This window comes from Nicotiana tabacum, chromosome 6 (assembly GCF_000715075.1).
Source record: "Nicotiana tabacum cultivar K326 chromosome 6, ASM71507v2, whole genome shotgun sequence".
Classification (NCBI taxonomy): Eukaryota; Viridiplantae; Streptophyta; class Magnoliopsida; order Solanales; family Solanaceae; genus Nicotiana; species Nicotiana tabacum.
Genome location: NC_134085.1, coordinates 61,857,803 through 61,878,939, shown reverse-complemented (window position 1 = coordinate 61,878,939; position 21,137 = coordinate 61,857,803). Strand labels below are relative to the sequence as shown.

The window sequence follows — 21,137 nt, the reverse complement described above, 5'->3', positions numbered from 1 at the left end:
TCAGAACTAAAACCAAACAGAATGTTGAATGATTCAATCTATACAAACAAACTAATCAATGAAGCTTAATGAAATGATTACGTATTATAACTGACATTGATCAGCAAACAATGAAAATAGGCAATTCAAATAATTTCAGTAATATTGCCAGAATCAAGGATTAAATGGAAACTAATTAATCAACGCAACTTATTAATCTATTACACACATAACAATCATAGCATACATAAACAAATGACAGAATTGGACAAAATAAAAAGTCCACTGAAGATGAGCAGAATTAATTGCTAGGAAAATGGAAAAAATTAATAAAACTAAATTAATCAGATACATAGATAGAAAATCATGAACACAAAAATGAAGTAAAATACCTCGAAAATATTCTGACCCCAGCTTGAATCCAAATTTGGACACTTTGAGGTCGAACAGACTTTAATCGAAGTATTCTCGATTGAGAATACCTCGATTAAGGTCTATTAGACCCCAATCTTTTATTTAATTTGGACAGATTCCATGGTTTGGATTTTTAGGGTTTTGTTTTTCTTCGGATTTGGGGTTTGAACATTTTTGGGCAGATTCGAAGGGAACCAATGACGACTTATGCGTGAGGGAGGCCTAGGGGTCATTTGGTATGAATTTGGGACGGATCTGAGTGAGTTCATGTTTGGCTCAAATCTTCAAATGAAGATTCGAGAAGCTCTGAGATGATTCGAGCCAAACGGTTTGAAGATCCGTGTTGGGGGTGGCTGGAAGGTTACTGGGTGTTAGTTTGGTGGTCATCGGAGACGGTCGTGTCCTCAGGCCCACCTTCTATTTAAGATTCGAAGAGCTGGGGCCTGATTCGAGGGGAGTTATGGTGATGGTTAGAAAGAGGAGGTCGAGGGGGTTCAGGGGTGTTAAGGTGGTGACCGGCGGCGTCGTTGCCGCCGGGTTTCTGGTGAAAGGGAATTAGGGCGGCTAGGGTTTTGGGGGAGGTTGTCTCAGAGAAGACGATGAATAGGAAGGTGGGGGGTGTTTGGTTAGGGGGCTAGGGTATGAATTTAGCTTATATAGGGGAGGGGTGGTCTGATCTCGTCCGTTGGATCAGGTAAGATCTACGGTCTGGATCAATTCATTTGACTAAACGGTGTCGTTTTGGTTTAGTGGGGACTGGGTCGGTCTTAGATGCAGGTGGGTCGGGTCATGGGCAAAGGCCTGGAACCATCAGATCAAAAATCAATGAACGGTCCCGATTAAATACAATCATGCGACGTCGTTTGGTTTAATGAAAGAACTGAACTAGACCGTCGGATCTATTTGATCAACGGTCCAGATGGAAAATGCCAATGCGACGTCATTTGGTTGTCTTGAGATTACCTAGACGGCACCATCAAAATGACGTAACTCCTGCCCTATACTACGTCGTTTGATGGCTTTTGGGTTGACAGATCTGGGCTGGGTAGGAAGTGCAATTCTTGGGCCTAAAACAGGCCCAGTCCGAATCTTTTCTTCATTTTTTGAATTCTTTTCCTTTTTCTTCTTTAATTTTCTGATTTAAATACAATTCCTAATTAATTGTAAAATCTAAATACAACTACAAATATTAATTAATACTTACAATAATTAACACGCAAAACAAAGAAAATAAAATCACACAAGAGCACATTTAAATGACAAAATTACAACAATTACATATTTTTTGTGATTTTCCTTTTTTTGTAAAACAAACCTGTTAATTCCTAAATTGAAAAAACTAAATCCTAAATGCACATGCAACACATATTACATTATATTATTTTTTGTATTTTTAAATGCATTAATAAAATTACACACGCACATATACCTATGCAAACAAACAGGAAAACCGTACAATATTTCCTAAAAATAACACATAATTAAAGAAAAGACCTAATTTCAGGAGTTATTTTGGAGTAATTCGTATGAGGCAAAAATCACGTGCTCACAATAGGGCACTTGAAAATTTTGTGGAGGCCGTTGGAGATTTCGTGATGCTCGTGCTCGCCTTCTGGGGTGTTTTGGTGGCTGGACAACATACTGAGGTGGAGTGACAGAGTATTGAGGGTTCTGAGGTGGATAATACTGCTCAGTGGAGTCATGGAAAACTTGAGGAGGCTGCTCATACCTTTGAGATGTTCTCCTAGGACCTCTTCTCGACCCTGATGTCATCATGATTTCTTCAACCTTCTTATTTGTGTCGCTAAAATTATCAGACTCAATGAATATATATCAAGATATATCAAGATATATCAGACTCAATTATCAGACTCAATTCGGACAGCTTGAGTTGCGGCTTTAAAAATTGCTTGACTTATAATTTTGCCTGTCTTAAGACCATTCTGTACCATTTCTCCCATTTTGATTGCTTCCGAAAAGGATTTGCCAACTGCGAACATCATGTTTTGAAAGTAATCTGGCCCTTGCTCTTGAAGGAAGACAGTGATTAGCTTGTGGTCATCCATGGGTGGCTTAACTCTAGCTGCTTGCTCTCTCCATTTAATGGCATATTCCCTGAAACTTTCACTTGGTTTCTTCTTCAGGTTTGAAAGGCAAATGCGGTCTGGGGCAATGTCGATGTTGTATTGGAACTGATTGACAAAGGCCTGTGCCATGTCATTCCAAATGTACCAGCGAGATGGGTCTTGATCCAAAAACCATTCGAATGCTACTCCCGTAAGGCTTTCCCCAAAATAAGCCATCAGCAATTCTTCGTTTCTTCCCGCACCTCTCAGTTGATTAAAATACCTTTTCAGGTGGGCTATGGGGTCTCCATGTCCATCATACTTTTCAAATTTGGGAGTCTTGAAACCAGGCGGCAAGTGGACATCGGGGAACATGCATAGAACTTTGAAGGCAACACTCTTTTGACCTGCCAACCCTTGCATGTTTTTTAACCGTTGTTCTAAGCTTTTCACTCTTTGGGTCATTTCTTCCTGTACTATCTTTCGGGCAGGCTTCTCAATGTTTGCAAGAAGATCAAACGAGTACGAGTGGTACTCAGGAGAGTGGTACTGCTCTTGTTGTGTAGCAAATTGTGACTCATGACGAGGCTGTCCTTGACCACTGGCCCATGCTTGACACATTTCGGTCATTTGTTGTTTCAGTATTCTATTTTTCTCGAACATAATAGACTCTTGTTGAACCTTCTGACCCTGAGTCTCTTGAGCACTTGTAACAGCTTCGATTTCAGTTATCATTTTTCCTTGGATCTTGTGTTTCCAGCTTACCACAAATCGACCACCTCAACTTTATTCACAATTCAAAATAAAACATGTTAGAATGGACTCAGTCGGTCCTTATTATTATCAATATTTTTTCATTTTTTCTTTTTTTTCAATGGTGATCGAACCTGATGTGGGTTGCCTACGTATCATGTGGGAACATGAAACAGATCTTGCGTAGTTCGGGAAGATCATGTATAAAGTAAATAAACTAACCTTTTTTTGAATTTTTAATTTATTTTTTCGAAAGAAAAACTTATAAAGAAGAAAGGGAATATTTTTTGATTATGATTTTTCTTCAGCATTTTTGCAAAGAAAGACTTCTAAAGACGAAAGATTTTTATTTTTGAATTTTTTCTGGATTTCGAAAGAAAAACTTCTAAAGAAGAAAGAAAATATTTTTGGACTTTTATTTTGAATTTATGAAAGAAATACTTCTAAAAAAGAAAATATTTTTGAATTTTGAAAGAAGAATGAAAATATTTTTTTTTTTTTGGATTTTTGGAAGAAATTAAAAGAAAATATTTTTGTATATTCTTTTTAAAAAAAACAATTAAGGTCTAAAAGAAAGGCTTTCTAAAGAAGCAAGTAATGAAAAATATTTTTGGATTTTTTGAAAATTGGAGTCTAAAAAAAAGACTTTTCTAGAGAGGAAGTAAAGGAAAATATTTTTGGTTTCTTTTTTTAAAAATTATGGGCCGGAACCGATGAGGTTTGCCTATGTATCTCACATCCGGTGAGAATCAGACCCGCGTAGTTCGCCCAGTTTTGACGGAACAGGAAAACATGACACTTGAAAATTTTGGCTCGTTTTGAAATGACTTTTTTTCAGAATTTTGGCAGATTTTCAGAATTTTCTAAATACCTACCTCTCACTTTTTGTTTCTTTTTCTTCTTTCTCCTCTTTATTGATTTTCTTTTTTTTTTTCTTTTTCTTTCCCTATTCTAGAAGCTAGTCAACATGCAAGCCGAAACAGACAGATACGCAAGTAGCACGTAAGATGCATCAAGATGATCTTTTGATTTTTGGGTACATCTGTCCTAGACAGACCCAATCCCTGTGTTGAGTCTCCAAAGTTAAATGCACATGATGCAAACAAACGTTCCTACTAGGGATCCGGCATGAGGCTGAGTTATTCTAGGTTTAAAACCTGGGTGTATTGTTCTAGACCTAGCTTATCTGAGCGGACAACTCGAGCCGAGGAGGGGCTGCGTACCGGTAACCAAAAGATCATCCGGCTTTGCAACTTGTCCGATCCTCGTTCTATTTGGGATATAACACTAACAAAAAGAAGTCACGACCAGCGTGCACTCCTCGGGAGAAAGAAGAGAGGGGTTTCGTAGTAGTTTATATACAATTCAGATAATATCAAAGAGGTAAAAGCAACATTTAGCACATTAGGCCCAAACATGTAATAAAATCAAATAATAAATAAACCCAAATACAACAATTCATCTAATCTCGAATTCTGAACCCTGAACCAGAGATTTTGGGTTCATTCCCCAGCAGAGTCGCCAGAGCTGTCACACCTCCTTTTTACCTACACCCCCGGGAAGGGTATATAAGGGAGTTTTTTCCAACTTAAAGTGACAATCGAAACGGGATTTATTTGTTTAAAGATTCAGAGTCGCCACTTGGGATATTTTTTGGTGTCCCAAGTCCACAGTTCATATCCCGAATCGTGGAAAGATTGACTCTGTTTTACAGTCCGCGAACACAGAAATCCGGGTAAGGAATTCTGTTAACCCGGGAGAAGGTGTTAGGCATTCCCGAGTTTTGTGGTTCTAGCACGGTCGCTCAACTGTTATATTTGGCCTATTTTCTTGATTTAAATACATGTTTCAGCCTATGGTGCAATTTTAACTAATTAACCGCTTTTAATCATTTTTAAGGAATAGCAACATCATTTAAAATACGTCCTGAACCACGTCATATAAATGCACTCACGGTCCCTGACACATTTTATCCAACGTTGTTGAGATTTGGATTTGGGTCACATAAATGCGCACCCGAGTTTAGGAAGATAAATTATTAACTAGCGCGCCTAAAGCAACTATGCATTTTTAAGTTTGCGAGGGCCATGGAAAATTCGCTAAATGGCACACCTAGATTTCTAAAGGATTCAAAATTAATTCAATGAGGGACATTCATTTGAGATTTTTGTTCGGCACGGCACACCTCAAATTATTTCAAAGGGGTTTTATAATCCGAAATTGTTATGATCAGGTCACATGAAATGCACCTTCGAATTTGGAAATTATAAATCACAACTACGTCACGGGAACCATACCCGTAGCCATAATAATTTAATTATGTGCCTAAAGCAAACTACGATGATTTGTTATTATTTTTCCTACAAATAGATTAACCTTTCATTCAAACAAGATCCAATTTCAAACTTAATGTCTTCAACATAATTGGCATGAACTTAAATAATCATAATACTCCAAGTTTAATCACGGTTCACTCAAAATGCAAAATTAACATCACATGGATTAACTTTTTGTCAATTTGAGAACATAAAACTTAAACCCAATAGCATAGACTAAAATGATATGTGATGCTGCCAACCATATTTCTAAGCTATATATCATATGCTTATTTGGCTCACTTTTATTTGCTATAAAAATACACTAATTAAAGCACTATCTTTTCCAATTCAGCCACATCAATTTTTTTTTGCCAATTCAATCAGTTTCTTTTGATGGCACTCCAAATACCTCTACTGCCTTATAGGAAAGGAAAACAATTTTTTTTATGAGTCATGGAAATCAGTGTGAAGTACATCTGATACGTTCTATTATAAATTTCACATCGTCATTGCAAATTAAACACAATTTAAACCCAAGGTCTCCATGAATCAGATTCAATACCAAATAAAGCAATTAACAGATCTCAAATTAGATAGGCGTGAGTGGACCTTTGATGTTTAACTCGACCAAACAAAAGCCTTCAATCAGAGATGGAAACTTAATTAGCAGAACAAAACGATAATAGGACAACACCGTCGATCACAAACGGAACTTCGAACAGAACCTCACATTCATAACATTGTAATAACATTTTAATAGAACTAGAATAAAATGAAAGAAGTAATCTTACCACCAAAAATGGAAATCTCGAACCAGACCAGAAAAACCGTCGGAACCGCGACAAAACTCCACAACGGGCCTCGTCAGAACCACGGACAGAACCTTATCGTTAACTCAACCCGACTAAAACTTCGAACTCGCCGGATTCCAGGGTTTTAAATCGACAATCAGAAGAAGAAACTAATATTTGAAACAAAAATCAAAGGACTTGAATCTGAAGTCCGTCCTCTGTTTTCGCCGTTCGTCCCTTCACCACAAAATCCCCAAGTTTCTTTTGCTATGTCACTATGTGTTTATATGAAGAATCCCCAATTGAATAAAGTATTTTTTGTTTGAGAAGAAAATTTCAAATGTATGGTTGCCGTGATATTTGAAGAAGGAGGTGCCTCCTTTATCCCTAAGTCAGCTTTTTGGTTTTTTCTTGGCATTTTAGCTGACGAATTTTCTGGAGTCGACCATGGGAACGACAGATTCCATTTTTGCAGAGTGTATTTTTGCCTCCTCCCTCATTTAGGGATTAGGTACTATTATATAGGGGTAGGGATTAGGTTAGGGGTATGGGCCTAGGAATTATGGGCTTGGGAATTATGGGTTAGGTCCAAAATTAGGCCTAAAAATGGGTTGCTCGAGCCCAAGTTTTATTCTTTTCCCGAGAACGAGACTAAAATATGATCTCATTTATTAATTAGTCCTACTTAAGTAAAATAACTGTTAAAATAAGACTGGCTATTAAAATAAATTATTTTTTTTGGTATTTTTAAAAATTACTACAAAACATTAATAGAATAATTTTTGCAATTTTCATTTTTCTTGTAATAAAATAAAGTAAAAGATTCAAAATTAATTAAAATAGCTATATTAGGCCTAAACTAAATATTTACGTGCTAATATATGAAAATTTTGGGAAGGGTCAAAAATCACATGTCTACGACGAGGCTGGACATGCTCTTAGTAGATGATTTGAGTTATCTTATGGTTGGTGTTGCATGAGCTACGAAGGTTGGTATTGTGGATCATCGGATTCTATGTCATATAGCTTTGTTCCAAGTGGGGGAGACCACTATCGACGATCAAATTACAGGGTTATATGTTATATCAGTTTTGGCTTGAGATGTGTATGGGGTGTTAAAGGGTTCCCCTGGAACTTGTATATGATTAAGATCTGAGGTTTGCATGGGATAATGCTGGGACTTGTTGTATTTATGCATAATTAATAATTCTACACTTCAATATCAGAGAGGTTAGAGAAACAACTTCAGATTCACACAAGGTCTTTTTAGAGTGGGGGTCATGGTTACGGGATTATGTGGTGCTTCATAGGAAATACAGTGGTGTATGAGTTTTGATTTTGGGATCTTGTTGTGTACCGATAGGGAAAAATGTTACCTTGAAGAAAAGTCGAGGAGGATTCGAAGAAAGAGGTGAGCTCGATGGTGTTAGGTCAGCATAGCAATAAAGGTAATTGGTCCTTTTAGGGTGGTAATTCTTTACCGGTGTTTGTGGTAGTACTCTTTGGTTGGATGGTTTGCATGACTCGGTTGAGTTGGGGAGATTCAATTCTGATGGCTTGGTTATGTGCGGATGTGTTTCGGAGAGTTCTCGACAGTGTGAACCATGCTTGAGCTAGCTGTCAGCTAGTAACATAAGGAGTATGTTGTGTATTATGGTTTTCTCCTAGATAGATATCACAAGTTAAGAGAATGTTATCACTGTTGGACATTGCATGTAGAGAGCGTGTATTTTAGGAGGCACCTTGTGTTTTGACTTGCGGATGCTTGACTAGTGTTATGGTAATCGCCTAGTTTTAGGCTTCTGAGGTTCAGGTTGTGCTATGTGGCATGAAAGGTCTATGTGGATGTTTTCCGTAAGATGCAGTATGAGTGATTTATCAACCATTTGGGTAGCGAAGTTGAGATCAGGTATAGAGATTCTGTATTCATGAGGTTTAGGGGCTAGATGTCCTCATAGACAGACTATTCCTTAATTGCAGATTGTGAAGAAATGCTGAGAATTGAAAAACTAATAGTATGAGTTAAGGATTGGTTGTTATGGAATTTTGGGGAGGTTATTCATCTATTTTGGGATGATCGGAATTGGTTTGGGGGCTATTTGTAAGCCTAATGAGAATATGTATTCTATATATAAATTCAACTTTGGTTACTCTCATGTAATTGCTATCCTGGGTATAGTACCAGGCAGAATGGATGTTATTCCTGCCCCAATCTATTTTATGTGCTTCTCTGTTATGCTATGATGGGTTGTGAAGTTACATGATTATTCGCATGCATGTTGTAATCTCGTTCAGGCCTTATGGCGATATGAGCGAGTTAGCCCTCGTAATGTTGATTTGCTTATTGCATATTAGTTGTGCTTGTTTTTCTACGTATTTTATTATTCCTATTTATCTTTCCACAGTTATATTGATATTGGCATACATGTTATTGGTGATCCTGGGCATTTAGGCTCGATGTGTATCCCTATGTGGATTGATATATTTGGGATCCGGTTGCTCATCCCAATGAATGTTATGTGGGATACCCTTCCTTGTATTTATTTCGTGTTTTATTTTCCCTCTGTGGGATGAGTTAATGAAATTGTACTTTTGTTTTTGTATCTGTTATGCTTGTTAAAGAGTCCTCGTACCTTGCTTTCTTTCTATTGTTAGATAATTTCTTTTTGAGTTGTTGCTTGTTTGGTGTATGGATGGTGTTGTGTGAGAACCCATGTGATTTTGATGTGACTTGTCAACTGAGCTGCTTGTATTATCTGAGATGAGGTTTATAGACCTAAGATTTACACTATCGTATCTGGATTAGGAGTGTTTGGAAGAGTGATACTCCCTCTGTTCCAGTTTATGTGAACCTATTTCCTTTTTGGTCCGTTCCAAAAAGAATGAACCCTTTCTAAATTTGGTAACAATTTAGCTTAAAGTTACAACTTTACCCTTAATGAGAAGCTTTTATAACCACACAAATACTCTGGGCCCCATTTGAACTTGTTTAGGACCACAAATTCCAAAAGTCTTCATTTTTTACTTAAACTTCGTGCCCAGTCAAACAGGTTCACATAAATTGGAACGGAGGAAGTACCATATTTTCGCTCAGAATTGGCCAATGATCCCTTATCGGACGAGAGAGCTTCTTGGCTTGTTGATTTCATGAGTGGTTATGAGTTTCTGCATGTTTTATTTATCATAGGCAGCATTGCGAAGGTCCAGAACGAGGTTTTATTGGATATGAAGAGTATTACCAGTACCAAGATTGTTATTCAGCAGCTACGGTGGTTGAAAGTTATTGCTATGGGCATCTGAGTTATGTGTAATATTAGGTGATTATACCTTGGGTTAAGGTTGTGACTTGATTCAGATTGTACAGAGTTGTACAGTGCATAGATACAAGAATCGGGTCATATAATGAGTTTCGAATGTTGGAAATTTAGGTTTTAAGTTTAGGGACTAAGGTTGAAGTAAGGATCCTCTATTAGGTGGTGTTGTCGGGCTTATATGGATTAAGGTAATGTCGGATCACCCATGGTTGTGTGTATGGTGGGATCACCCATGCTGGATGTCTGCTACTTGGCATAAGGAATATGTTGTGCATTATGGGTTTCTCCTGGATGGATATCAAAAGTTAATAGAATACTAAAACTATTGGACATCGCATGTGAATAGCGTGCATTTTAGGAGGCACCCTGCGTTTTGACTTGCACATGCTTGACTAGTGTTATGGTGATCGCCGGGTTTTGGGCTTCCGAGGCACCTTGCGTTTTGACTTCCCTCAAGTCAAGGTTGGACACAACACTTACCTTTTTTTGCAATCAAATCAATACTCAACCATAGCCTTTCCTTAAGAATTAGCCTCCAAACCAGTCAAATCTAGCCAAATATAGTTCAAATAATTCAAAATAAGCTTTAGAAACTACATACGAGTGAAAAAGATTAGATCTGTAATGAAATTGAAAAAGTCAACAAAAGTTAATCCCGAGCTTGCTTGTCAAAATCCGAGATTTGGATCAAAACTTGATTACTCATTCACCCCCGAGCCCGATTATGTGATTTGTTTCCAAATCCGACCTCAATTTGGGGTCTAAATCTCAATTTTGCAAAATCCCTAATTTCTACCCAAAACCCCTAATTTCTACCATGAAATTAATAGATTAAAGGTTTTAAATCAATGGGTGACTATAAAAATACATTAAAACTAGTTAAAATCACTAACCAATAAAGTGGGGATGAAATTCCTCTTGAAAACCGCCTCTAGGCCAAGCTCTATCTTTTAAAATGGTTAAAAATGGTCAAATCCTAACTGTCAGCACTTTAAATATCTCGGCGTCAGGTGTTCTTCGTGTTTCGTGTTCCCGATGCATGGCCAATTGTCCTTCGCGTTTGCAAAGGCTTCTCCCCTGCAAGCCTTCGTGTTCTCAACCATGTTCGCATTCGCGAAGAAGAGCCAATAGTCCTCCCCCCGCTATCCCCAAAACATCGCTTTCGTGAGATGCCTATCACGTTCGTGAAGGGTAAGCCCCCCACTACTTCGCGTTAGCAGCTGGCCTCTTGTGTTCACGAAGAGAAACCAGCCCCAACCCCAGTTTCCCCTTCGCAATCGCAAAGTACAAAGCACCAGACACCAGAAATAGCGAATTTACAAGTCCGAAATGATCTGAGACCTATCTGAAACTCACCCGAGCCCCTCGGGCTCCCAACTGACACATGCATACAAGTGTAATAACATCATAAAACTCTCTCACATAATAAAAATACCAAAATAAAATCTATAACCACGAATCAGACTTCAAAACACACGAAATTTAAAAGAAAACTCATGAACCTCTAAAATCACAACCAAGCGTCGAATCCTATCAAACAAACTCTGAATTGTACCAAATTTTGCAAACAAGTTTCAAATAACAAAATAGACCTATACCAAGTTCTAAAACCAAAATCTGAACCCGATAACCATAAAGTCCACCTATAGTCAAACGTAGAGAATTTCAAAACATTCAAATTGCTAACTATCGACAAAACGAGTCAAATCAACCTAGGACTTCCAAATTCAATTTCGAGCATATGCCCAAGTCTAAAATCACAATACAAACTAATGGAATTATCAAAATACCGATCCTGAATTGTTTACCCAAAATGTTGACCGTAGTTAGTTCAAGTTGTTTTTAAACCTAAAATCACATTTTCTTCAAATTTTACGTAAACACTTTTTAGAAAAAGACATGAACCATGCACACAAATCAAGAATCACTAAATGAGGCTAGTGGAGGTCTCGGAATTTAAAATTAACGGCTAGTACTCAAAACGACTTATCGGTCGTCACAACGGTCCTTTTATCATAATTTGATACTCAAAATTTACTTTTAGAAAAGATTAACCAAACACAATTTTCTTATCAAATATTGTAAAAGTACTTCTCAAACGAATTGGCCAAACACAAACTGCTAATATCCAAAAGTACTTTTTTCAAAAAGCACTTTTAAACAAAAGTATTTTTTAAAATAAGTAGTTTTTGACAAATTGGCCAAACAAATAATATACAAAAATATATACATTTGCCAACTATTATTTTGGAGGACCGAGTTAATTATCCATGCCTTGATGATTTTCAAGTCGGTTAGCTGTTGGCAAACCAAACCTATATAGCTCAGTGCCATATTCTTCAAAGATTGTTTCACATATTTTTTCCCTATTAGTTTTTAGACACGCGTTGCGCGTGTAATCTTTATTAATGAGAATAATTTTTTTAAGCATCAAAGCAATCTGCAAGGAATGTAATTATGATAGTTTTAATGGAAATACTAAGAAATATGTTCACAATATAGTACCTGAAAAAAGGGGAAAATGCATAATCGCATTACATATATAGAAAATGGCTTTTTTAACCAAAATAATCATCATTTGACTATTCTATAGTTTGATGATTAAGACATGTTAAAAAAGAAAACACGTGAATGTGATTGTATGTCGCGACCCGGTCGGTCGTTTTGAGAATAATAGCCCTGATCCCCTATTTACTACTTTCTCCATATCTTTTTCTGCTTATGTGACTTGCCGAGAGGTTTTGTTTTTGGTTTCGGAGTGAACTAGGATACTTAATCCCTAAAACAGAAGCTTAAGTTCTAGGGTTTTGTCTGTAGTTGGAACCATCTGAAGACGACTCCGGAATGGAGTTTCGTCAGTTCTGTTAGCTCCGTTGGGTGATTTTGGAATAAGGAGCATGTCTAGATTGTGAATTAGAGGTATGTAGCTGAATTAGGCTTAAAATGGCAAAAGCTGAAATTTTTGGGAAGTTTGACTGGAAGTGTACTTTTTGATATCAGGGTTAGATTTCGATTTTAGAAGTTTGATTAGGTCTGTAATGTCAATTATGACTTGTGTACAAAATTGGGGTCAATCGGACGTGATTTGATAGGTTTCGGCATCGGTTGTAGAAGTTTAAAGTTTCAAAGTTCATTAAGTTTGGATTGGAGAGTGATTCATATTTTTGTTGATGTTTGATGTGTTTTGAGGGCTCGACTAAATTCGTATAATATTTTCGGACTTGGTGGTATATTTGGTTGAGGTCCTGGGGGTCTCGGGCGGATTCTGGATGGTTCATCGAAAAAAATTGGACATGTTGAAGTTGCAGAATGTTCGGTGTTTCCAGTTGTTGATTTTCTTCTTCGTGTTCGCGAGGGAAGTACCGCGTTCACGAATGGGAGTTGGAGATAGGAGAGGATTTGTGCTTCATATTCGCAATGAAGGTCTCGCATTTGTGAAGCTCTAAGGTAATAAGTCTACGCGTTCGCGATGAGGGTCCTGCCTTCGCATAGAGAAAGCTGGTCAACAGAGTCTCCAGGCAATTTGCCTACGCATTCGCGATGATGGTCCCGTGTCTGCGTAGGGTCGAGCTGAGTAAGCTTCGCGTTTGCGATTAGGACATCATGTTTGCGATAAAGAATTTTGGACTAAAGCAATTTTGTGCTTCACGAACGTGAGGGTTCTTCTGCGTTTGCAAAGAAGGGATCACTGGGCAGTTATAAACATTTCAGAAACGAGGATTTAGCCATTTTTATATAAACTTGAGATAAAGAGCTTGGATTTGGACGAAATTGTCACGACCCAAACTGATGGGCCGCGACAGGCACCCGTTACCTTAATCAACCGAGTACCAACATAATGTATCTTTTCATGTCATACTATTATAGATAATTGAGCTGGAATGCTGCCGTGAGATAAGTAGAATACAACATGTGATACCAACTTATACATAAGACATACGGTCCTATAAGACCAAAATGACCACTCGTACACTAAACATTTGAACATAGGCCGACAAGGCCATACAATCTTTTACATACATGTCATCTATCTACAAGCCTCTAAGAATACATAATTTTCATAAAGGTCGGGATAGAGTCCCACCATACTAAACAATACACGTCCAAATCATACTAACCAAACAAGCAACTTCGAAGCAAATGGAGTGTACCAACATCTTTCGCTGAGCTGATAGTCTACTTGGAGGGCTCTCGACCTATCTATCGGGACTTGTGGGCATGAAACGCAGCGTCCCTATGCAAAAGGGATGTTAGTACAAATAATGTACCGAGTATGTAAGGAATGAAACTAAGTAAATAATAGACATGAGAGAAACATGGAGTAAAAGACTTAACATGTATATCTGAATAGCTCTAAATCATGAAATACTTATAGTGTCATGCATATGCGTATGAATGCCATGTTGTGCATAGGTACATGTGTTTATAACATCATCAAGCCTCTGAGGGCATCCCATCATATTATCTTGGTCTCTGTGGGCAAAATTATCAATGTATACCAGCTGATCAAGTGGTGGTGCAGATATAAAGTCGTAACCCATATCCCATATACATATATATATATATATATATATATATATATATATATATATATATATATATATACGTGTATATAATGTCATCTAGTCATGGGTCAATGTACATGAATGCAATGCATGAGAATTGCGTCAATAAAATATCTCGGAGTGTCATAAGACCATTATGCCTTGAGTAGTATCATGAAGTAAACCTTTTTTTCAACTTATGTATTTTTCTGAACTCATGAACAGACGATAGAATAAAATGACACATGGGGAGTCAAGAACATAAGTATTTCTAGTATTTCTATGAATAGAGTCATTTATGAAAATTGTGCATTTGCTCGTTTCGTTTGTGTCGTATAGATCATGCCAAAAAAAAGAAGGGATAGCCTTGACATACCTGGAGTAGGAAAAAATTTGTATGATATTTTTGAGAAGGATTGCACCGTACTCCCTTAGAATCACAAATCCCACGTTGCTATAGTATTAAATAGTGTTCGTATGAAATTCTTGAAGCAATAACGTTGCCATTTTAAAATTTATTCTTGCTGAAGCTTTTGCTTAAGGTATGAACAATTGATAACATTGCTATTATAAAGTTTATTCTGACAGAGGCTTGTTCTTAAAAGATGAGAAATGCAGTTGTGAATTAGAAAGGTTAACCTTTAGGTGGGCTCCACTTGATAGGATGACTAATCCATATGATTCTCTAAAGGTGACACATTAATTTTTGACTTAAGAGTCATATTTAAGAATGTTTCTTGGTTGCCACGTTGGGGCCTTTAAACCTTATCCAAGATCTTGAATTATTTAACCACCAATTCATTAATTAATTGTTAACCTCCCACTAAAATCAATAATTACTTGGTTATCCACATAATAAAGAATTATCTCAAATTACTTAAAATACTACTCACCTTTAACACGCCTTATTATCATGTCCATGTGGTACCTTATTTTGTACTAGTCCATAAATATCGGGTATTTAGCTCGGGCCGTATTTTATCCCAAAATGCCAAACTTCGACAAAACTCTTTTTTTTTCGATTTGCTTACCCTCTCACATTCATGAATTTACTTATACCTTGTCTGAAATAGCATAATACTTATAATACCAGGTGACGAGTGTGTACACGTGCTAATTTTTGACAAAGTAGTTTTTACCGAGTAGTCTCCTGTTTCAACTTAATTGAGTTACAGCAGCATGTGTTGTTATCCCGTTTAGCCTAATATCGCATCTCTATGTATCTTAAATGCTTATTTGAACTCCGTGCAACATGCTTAGTTGATTTTCTATTTTTTCTTGGTTTGTATCAGTTTTAACTATAGAATTCTTGTTATTAATTGTTGTATTAATCGGTTTTGAGCTGTGTGTTTACTTTTGGGACTGCGAGGCGGTACCTCAGGAGATCCCCCTGCACATTTACTTTTGAGACTACAAAGCGGTGCATCAGGAGATCTCCCTGCACATTGACTTTTGAGATAATGAGGCGGTACCTCGGGAGATCTCCCTGCACATTTACTTTTGAGACTACGAGGCGGTACCTCGGGAGATCTTCTTGCATATTTACTTTTGGGACTACGAGAGGTATCTCGGGAGATCCCCCGATTTTTATCTTTGTGTGTTGTGGTGCTATTTTTCTATGGTTTTCTCTTTGTTGAAAGTCTCTTATTACATTGCTATACTTGTTCAGTCTTTTTATTTATTCCAGTAGGGCTTTGACCTGGCATCATCATTACTCTACTGAGGTTAGGCTTGGCTCTTACTGGGTACTATTATGGTGTACTCATGCTACTCTTTTGCACATATTTTGTGTGTAGATCCAGGTACTTTTTATCAGCCTCGTTATCAGTGAGCAGCGAGATTTTGGAGACTTCAAGGTATATCTGCCCGCGTCCGCAGACCTCGGAGTCCCCCTATATTCCCTCCTATGTCGTTTAGCTTTTCATACTTTCTTAGGCTCTGGTGTATAGAGATACTAGTTTTCTTTTGTAGCTTGTGACTTATGATTACTAGGTTTTGGGAATATTATGTATACTCGAGTGTTGGGTTACTTGTACATGCCGAGCATCATTTTATCATTTTATAGTTATTTGTTGTAGTCTAGTTGTTAAACTCTATTTTCATTTTTGTTATTCCGTAATTTTTTAGGCTTACCTAGTCGTAGAGACTAGGTGCTGTCACGATGTCTTACGGTGGGAGATTTGGGTCATGACAAGTTAGTATCAGCGCTCTAGTTCATAGGTGTCGTGAGTCACAAGCAGGTTTAGTAGAGTCTCGTGGATTGGTACAGAGACGACTGCACTTATCTTGGGGAGGCTATGGAACTATTTGGAAAATTTCACTTCTTTTGATTCCCTTGTCCTATGAAATTGTTGACTTCAACATTCTAAACTTATGTCTTCTATTCTCTCACAGAGGGTGATGACACGTATAGATGGATCAGATGACCAGGCACCCATGCCCCTGTTAGAGCCGCGAGAGGCTGGGGCCAGGGTAGAAGCCGAGGATGTCCACGTGGTGTAGTAAGGGCACTCGCACGAGCTTCTATAGAGGAGCCCCCAGTAGCTCCAGTCGGAGAGCAGGCACCTGAGACGCTTGTTAGCGCACCAGCTCTTCAGAAGACCCTTGCAAAGTTCCTGAGCATGTTCAGTACTCTAGCTCAGGCAGGGTTGATTCCACTTTCTCCTACCACATCTCACGCCGAGGGAGGAGAACAGACTCCCACCGCCCACACCCTAAAGCAGCGGGTTCAGGTCGATCAGATTCCGGAGGTTATACAAGTATAGCCGGTAGCCCCAGTTAGGCCCGAGGGTATGGCATCAGCTTATGAGGGGGATGAGCTTAGGCTCTAGAGATACGAGAAGTACCACCCTCCTACTTTTAGTGGCTTGCCGTCAGAGGACGCCCAGGGTTTTCTCGATGAGTGTTACCGTATCCTTCGAACTACCGCTGTAGCGTAGTCGAGTGGGGGTTCTTTCACTACGTTCTATCTTAGAGGAAAGTCCTATCAGTGGTAGAATTCTTATGAGTTTGGTAGTCCGACTGAGGCAGCTTCACTTACTTGGACTCAGTTCTCGGATATGTTTTTGAGGGAGTATGTTCCCCAGAGCCTCAGAGATGCATGGCGCGCCGAGTTTGAGCAGTTGTGCTAGGATGCTAAGACTATGTCATAGTATGCGGTTCGTTTCAGTGATTTGGCTAGGCATGCACCAGCCTTGGTTGCTACAGTTCGAGAGAGGGTCCGTCGATTTATTAAAGGGCTCCACCCTAGTATCAGGCTTATCATGGCCCAAGAGTTGGATATGGATATTTCATACCAGCAGGTTGTGGGTATTGCTAGGAGAGTGGAGGGTATGCTTGCTAGGGAGAGAGTGGAGAGGCCAAGAGGTCTCGAGAGTCTGGAACTTATAGAGGTACTCATTCCCCAACTGCAATTCGTCATTGTAGGGGATATATGAGTCACCCTGTTCATTTAGCATTATTAGTCGCCAGTAGTATTCTGGCTACTCCTAAGCCTAGGAGCCTTATTATGCACCGCCAGTATCTAGTGCACCTCCTGCACGGGGTACTTTCAGTCGTCAGTCCAGCAGACCTGGCCCTAGCTAGCCACAATAGCCATGCTTTTTGAGATCTTGTTTTGAGTGTGGCAACACTCACCATATGGTGAGGGATTGCCCCAGACTTAGGAGGGTGCACCTCCACAGACTTCTTAGGCACCACATGCTCCACCGGGTCCTCAAGCTATGATTACAGCACTAGCTACCACTCTACCTGCTTAGCCAGCTCGAGGTGGAGGTCGGGCAAGCAGAAGTCACCCTAGAGGGGGAGTACAAGCCAGATATTATGTCGTTCCCGCTCGTACAAAGGCAGTTGCATCCGAATCTATCATTATCGGTATTGTTACGATCTATCATAAAGATGTGTTAGTTTTATTTGATCTAGGCTCCCCCTATTCCTATGTGTCCTCTTATTTTTCCCGTATTTGGGAATATCTCGTGATTCTATTCTCCTATTTATGTGTCTACACATCTTGGAGATTTTATTGTTGTTGATCGTGTGTATTGGTCGGGTTTGGTTGTTCTTAGTGATTTTTAGACCAGAGTCGATCTATTATTTCTCAGTATGGTAAATTTTGATATTATTTTGGGCATGGACTAGTTGTCACCCCATTATGCTATTCTTGATTGTCATGCCAAGACCGTGAAGCTGGCTATGCCAGGGTTACCGTGATTAAAGTGGAGAGGTACCTTAGATTATACTTCGAGCAGAGTTATTTCATTTCTTAAAATTCAATGAATGGTTTAGAAGGGGTGTGACGCGTATCTAGCTTATGTGAGAGATGTCAGTATTGATACCCCTACAGTTCAGTCAGTTTTAGTAGTGAGAGATTTCCCATGTGTATTTCCAGCTAATCTTTCGGGCATGTCGCCCGGCAGAGATATCGACTTTGGTATTAATTTCTTGCAGGGCACTTAGCCCATCTCTATTCCCCCATATCGTATGGCCTCTCCAGAGTTGAAGGAGTTGAAGGAACAATTACAAAAATTGCTTGATAAGGGCTTCATTCGACTCAGTGTGTCACCTTGGGGTGCTCCGGTCTTGTTTGTGAAGAAAAAGAATGGTTCTATGCGTATGTGCATTGATTATCTCCAAGTTACAGTGAAGAACATGTATCCCTTTCCTCGTATTAATGACTTATTTGATCAGTTACAGGGTACCCGAGTGTTTTCAAGACTGACTTACATTTAGGTTAGTATCAATTAAAGATTCGGGAGCCAGATATCACAAAGACTGCTTGCAAGACTTGGTATGTTCACTACGAGTCCCTTGTGATGTCATTTGGGTTGACCAATGCCCCAACAACATTTGTGCATTTGATACACAGTGTATTCAGGCCCTATCTTAACTCATTTGTCATTATTTTTATTGAGGACATTCTGGTGTACTCCCGGAGTCGAGAGGATCATGACAGCACCTGAGGACTATGCTTCAGACCTTGAGAGAAAAGAAGTTATATGTAAAATTCTCAAAGTGTGAGTTCTAGTTAGACTCAGTGGTGTTTTTGGGTCACATAGTGTCGAGTGGGGGAATCAAGGTGGATCTGAAGAAGGTGAAAGCAGTGCAGAGTTGGCCCAGACCGTCCTCAGCTACGGAGATCCGGAGTTTCCTTGATTTGGCGGGTATTAACGTCGATTTGTAGAGGGTTTCTCATCTATTGTAGCGCCTATGACCAGGCTGACCCAGAAGGATGCTCTGTTCATATGGATAGAAGAGTGTGAGAAGAGCTTTCAAAAGCTCAAGACAGTTTTGACTACATCCCCAGTATTGGTATTGCCTACAGGTTCAGGGTCTTATACTGTATATTGTGATGTGTCGCATGTTGGTCTTGGCGTGGTGTTGATGCAGGACCGTAGGGTGATTGCCTACGCGTACAAACAGTTGAAGGTGCATGAAAAGAACTATCCTATCCACGACCTTGAGCTAACAGCTATTGTTCATGCCTTGAAGATTTGGCGGCAGTATTTGTACGGAGTCCCTTGTGAGATCTATACTGATCACCAGTGTTTGTGGCATCTGTTCAAGCAGAAGGATCTTGACTTGCGTCAACGGAGGTAGTTAGAGATGCTTAAGGATTATGATATCACTATTCTATGTCATCCCGAAAAGGCCAATATGGTAGCCGATTCCTTGGGTCACAAGGTGAAGAGTTTGGGGAGCTTAGCATGTCTACCAGTAGCAGAGAGGTTGTTGGCATTGGATGTTCAGGCCTTGGCCAACCAGTTTGTCAGATTGGATATTTTTTATCCGAGTCGCGATTTGGCTTGTATGGTCTCCCAATCTTCTCGTTATGATCGTATTAGGGAGCATCAGTATGTTGACCCCCATCTGCTTGTCCTTAAGGACACAGTTCAGTATGGTGATGCTAAGGAGCTCCCTATTGGTGATGATGGTGCATTGAGGATGCAGGGTAGGCTATGTGTGCCCAATGTAAATGGTTTTCATGAGTTGATTCTCCAGGAGGCTCACAGTGCGTGGTATTCCATTCATCATGGTGCCGCAAATAGGTATTAGGACTTGAGGCAGCATTATTGGTGGAGGAGAATGAAGAAGTACATAGTGGAATATGTAGCTTGGTGTCTAAATTGCCAGCAAGTGATGTATGAGCATCAGCGGCCAGGTGGGTTGCTTTAGAAGTTAGAGAATTCAGAGTGGAAATGAGAGAGGATCACTATGGATTTTGTCTTTGAGCTTCCACGGACTTAGTGAAAGTTTGATGCAGTTTGGGTGATTGTGGATAGGCTGACCAAGTCAGCTCATTTCATTCCTGTGATGACTACTTATTCTTTCGAGCATCTGGCTCGAGTTTATATCCGCGAGATTGTCAGACTTCATGGCATTCCGGTATCTATCATATCTGACTGGGGTGTGTAGTTTACATTGCAGTTTTAGAGGGTTATACAATATGAGTTAGGTACTTGGGTTGAGTTGAGCACAACATTTCACCCTCAGATGGAGGGACAGTCCGAGCACACTATTCAGATACTAGAAGATATGCCTCATGCTTGTGTGATGGAGTTTGGGGTTATTGGGATCATTTCTTTCCACTTGCGGAGTTTGCCTACAATAACAGTTATCAATCGAGCATTCAGATGGCACCGTATGAGGCTTTATATATTAGATGGTGTCGGTCTCCAGTGGGTTTGTTCGAGCTGGGCGAGGCTAGATTATTGGGTACAGACTTGGTTCAGGATGCTTTGGAGAAGGTTAAGGTGATTCAGGATCGACTTCGCATAGCGCAATCCATATAGAAGAGTTATGCGGATCAAAAGGTTCGCGATGTTGCATTCATGGTTGGAGAGCAGGTCTTGCTCCAGGTATCTCCCATGAAGGGCGTTATGAGGTTCGGAAAGAAGGGCAAGTTGAGCCCAAGGTTTATTAGCCCATTCGAGGTGTTGCGGCGAGTTGGGGAGGTTGCTTA

The 21,137-nt window shown here is 39.3% G+C and overlaps 1 protein-coding gene across 1 annotated transcript; it reads right to left on the bottom strand.

Annotated features, from left to right (window-relative positions):
- Window positions 1–1,761: 1,761 nt before the first annotated feature.
- Window positions 1,762–6,821, bottom strand: LOC142181623 (uncharacterized). Its single transcript, XM_075254797.1, has 2 exons — window positions 6,322–6,821; window positions 1,762–3,243 (listed from the first exon to the last, which is right to left on the bottom strand). Exon 2 carries the CDS (start codon window positions 3,192–3,194, stop codon window positions 2,253–2,255), a length of 942 nt encoding a protein of 313 aa, XP_075110898.1. The 5' UTR covers window positions 3,195–3,243; window positions 6,322–6,821; the 3' UTR covers window positions 1,762–2,252.
- Between the last annotated feature and the right edge of the window lie 14,316 nt (window positions 6,822–21,137).